Raw genomic sequence first — 3,182 nt, 5'->3', positions numbered from 1 at the left:
GTACTGCATATTGGCAGTCGGTCCAGAGTGCCTTCAGGTGGAATTACGTCCTACTTGCGTATGGTGTGGTAGCATTTTTAGCATCATTTAAAGCGGCAGGGCTTTATATGAATATACTTGCGATTGCTCAAGTCCTGGTAAGATATGATGATGGTGGTGACCAGGAACTTATTTAGCTTTGAGAAGTAACGTCTCTCAGAATTTGATAACAATGGGGAAAATGATGTTTCTAATGTGGTGAAATTTACATGGGAAACTGCCATTTAGAAAATTAAAAATGACTTCCCTCCAGGTTTTTGGATCTTCACGATGCTGGTGGTTCATCAGGCGCTCGCTATCCCTTATCACGACAGTCGCAATCCGGCTCATGATGCTGATTTAGCATATTACTCTCTATGGGCAGTAAGTGGGTGAATTATTCACGTTTGCGGAATTTTTCGCCCGTGTTTTTTCAGTTCATGGTGATACATCTTCTACTGTGGTATCAGTTCTTGACACTGTTATCATCCAATCCACTGTATTGTAGCCTAGTTGTGGTATTAATAACCGCTCATGCGAGCTTTCGCACCAGGGAATGGTCGCGGGTTGTGAAGGACACTATTAGGAAACGCAACGGACAAGTAAGGAAAACAATGTTGGAATAATTATGTTGGTTTTTCGTGTAGTTTTCTATTTTCTATTTTCTATTTTCTATTTTCTATTTCCTATTTTTTTCTGTTCAGCTGAGTTTAAGAGTTTACTGAGTAATTGTGGGAGTTTGTATACAAATTAGAGTAGAAATGTGCAGAAAGCAATAGAACTTTCCTAAAAGTTTCATATTGTCACTGTAGTTGACCATGTGCATATCCCCCCCCCCCACACTGATCGTGAAACCGTGATCAATTGGGTATAATTTTTAGATGGTGCATCTGCCTTCCCTGGTTGCGTATGGTATAGATTTTTATGAATATTTTCTCGTATTCATTTGTAACTTTGTTGAGTGTGTGTGTGGAATCATCCTACTGGGTTGAGTACCTATCTATTTTAGAGATTAATTTTTAAAGTGTTTATAGTTTGAATTATCGATATGATCAATATTGCTACATTGAAGGTCAGTGTTGGAGGAATATATGTACTCGCTTTCCTCAGCTGAGCTCAATAGGTTCTTCACGAATCGTAGGAGTTTATATACGAAAAGTGTACAGAAACTAACAAAATTTCCTCAGAGTTTTGATATTGTTACCTGTGGTTGACCATGTGCGAATTCTGTTACCACCCTTTTGAAGTCGGTCTATATTGTCTCAGGCGAGCACAGCTGAGCGACATCGCAGACAAGGGCAGAATAACTGGGATTCTCCGATGGAATAGTTGAGTGATTTTTGTATACCAAAATATTGTTGAATTCTCTGCTTGATGGAGTTCACCATTACTGCTGATCATAAGACTTTTCGTGCGTTGTCTGTGAGTATTTGTGTAGACGATGTGGGAGCGGAATGGTAGGGAATAAATGTTTAGTGAGAAGATCTGTGATGTTTATTTTTTTCGCTACCTATTTCATTGTTGTTGACTTTCAGCGTATTGTCGTTGTAGTTATTTTTATCGTCATGAAATGAACATGACAGACTCTAATACTCATAATATGCATTCATAGTTTTATTAATACTATGTAGATAAAACACTATTAATAACAATGGAGTTTCACCCTAGTGATATGAAAAACACTAGTGAAAAACATATTTCACGACTACTGCATATCACTGCGAATATCGCGTTTTTCACGGAGTTTTACGCCACTCCACGTAAAACGGGTTGTGAAACTCCAAAATACTACCTTGAGAGTTTTCTCTTAGCATTAAATTTTACTGTGTGCTGAAGTTTTTGTAGAAAATAAAAACAGCAAATTTGAAATTTTCCGTTTATCAGTTGATAAATTTCCGACTTCTCTTCCCTCACTTGAAAGGGAGGTATCTACGCAACATGAGCCGTGATGGTTCGTTTGCTGCTGCTGGTGGTCGAGGGACCTTCAGTGGAAGATATATCGATCAGAATGGCGAGCGCTATCGGAAGAACTCAGGGAAAGAGGTAAATCAAAGAGGATCGTCAGTGTTCGTGCTACTATGTGGGGCACTATGATGACCTCCGAGTGTCCTGGTCAGTGCTGGAGGAATAAATGTTCGCCCTCCTCAGCTGAGTTTGCTCGCTAATTATGGGAGTTTATATACGAATTTGGGTAGAAGTGTTCAGAAATGACATGTAGTTGTTTATGTGTAAATTTTCTCACACAGTTGCTGACTTATTTACTACTAGTAAATTCTCAACAATTTCAGGTCGAAAGTCACGTCGCGTATTGCGATGACGATGATGATTGTAGAAGTCTGAGTTACAGTAGCAGTGAAGCTGGGAGTAGTGAAGAGGCATCATCCATGGACGCTGAGAGAAGGTTAGTTCGGGTCACGTTTTATTGGCTAACACAACAGATATGCTTTTAAAAATGTGTAGTTCTAACACATCATACGATGGTAGCTTGAAAATTAAAAAAATGCGAAAAAAACTGCAAAAAATGAAAAAAATGGAAGAAGCATGCCAAAAATGTGCCAATAATAGGTGAAATCAGAGAAATAATTACACTGAGAATAATGCAATTTTCTTATAACCTGTGATTCTGCAATATCACTTGTTGTGTAATAGTTTTGGCAGTAACGGTAGATAGTTTGGAAATTTATCTGATAAAATTGACAGAATTTTGGTTGTTCTATTATTAAGAGTTGTAAGCGTACATGTCCTTTGATCAGGCCTGTGTGCTGTCGGGTCCCGGCACGTCATCATGAGGCACCTCCGAGTGTTGATCATCTACAGCATGCTAGAAATAGAGTACAGGGAGAAGTTGCTTACCGCGCGCGGTGTCGCAGGGATATTTTGAGTAGGATCAAATCCTAGACAGATTTTACTCACGGTTGCATTGGTGGGACCTTTGTGACCATCTAGTAGCTTCCTCTGTACATGTGTTGTGGTGATGTAGGATGCCATGTGCAGTTGTAGAATATCTAGATGTCAATCGGTTCCGTTATCATCATTAATACTTTTATGCTACTCGGCTATAATCGTGCGTCAAAATCTCACATTTTCAAATTTCTCCCACAAATTCTCACTACATACTCTTATACTTTCAATATGTGTCCCTCCTATGCGTTGCTTCCAAGTCA

The 3,182-nt window shown here is 39.1% G+C and overlaps 1 protein-coding gene across 1 annotated transcript in view; it reads left to right on the top strand.

The window, feature by feature from the left end:
• Pmar_PMAR021896 (hypothetical protein) overlaps nt 1-1,347 on the top strand; it is a gene marked incomplete at both ends in the record, with an annotated part of 2,747 nt that extends 1,400 nt beyond the window's left edge. The window contains 4 exons of the mRNA XM_002769674.1: nt 82-137; nt 328-402; nt 456-620; nt 1,285-1,347. Coding sequence (XP_002769720.1) covers nt 82-137; nt 328-402; nt 456-620; nt 1,285-1,347 — 359 coding nt within the window. The remainder of the gene's footprint in view (nt 1-81; nt 138-327; nt 403-455; nt 621-1,284) is intronic.
• Nucleotides 1,348-3,182: the final 1,835 nt, after the last annotated feature.

The sequence above is a fragment of the Perkinsus marinus genome (assembly GCF_000006405.1).
Source record: "Perkinsus marinus ATCC 50983 genomic scaffold scf_1104296965000, whole genome shotgun sequence".
Lineage (NCBI taxonomy): Eukaryota > Perkinsozoa > Perkinsida > Perkinsidae > Perkinsus > Perkinsus marinus.
Note: the sequence above shows the minus strand (reverse complement) of the source record. Positions and strands in the feature narration are given on the sequence as shown.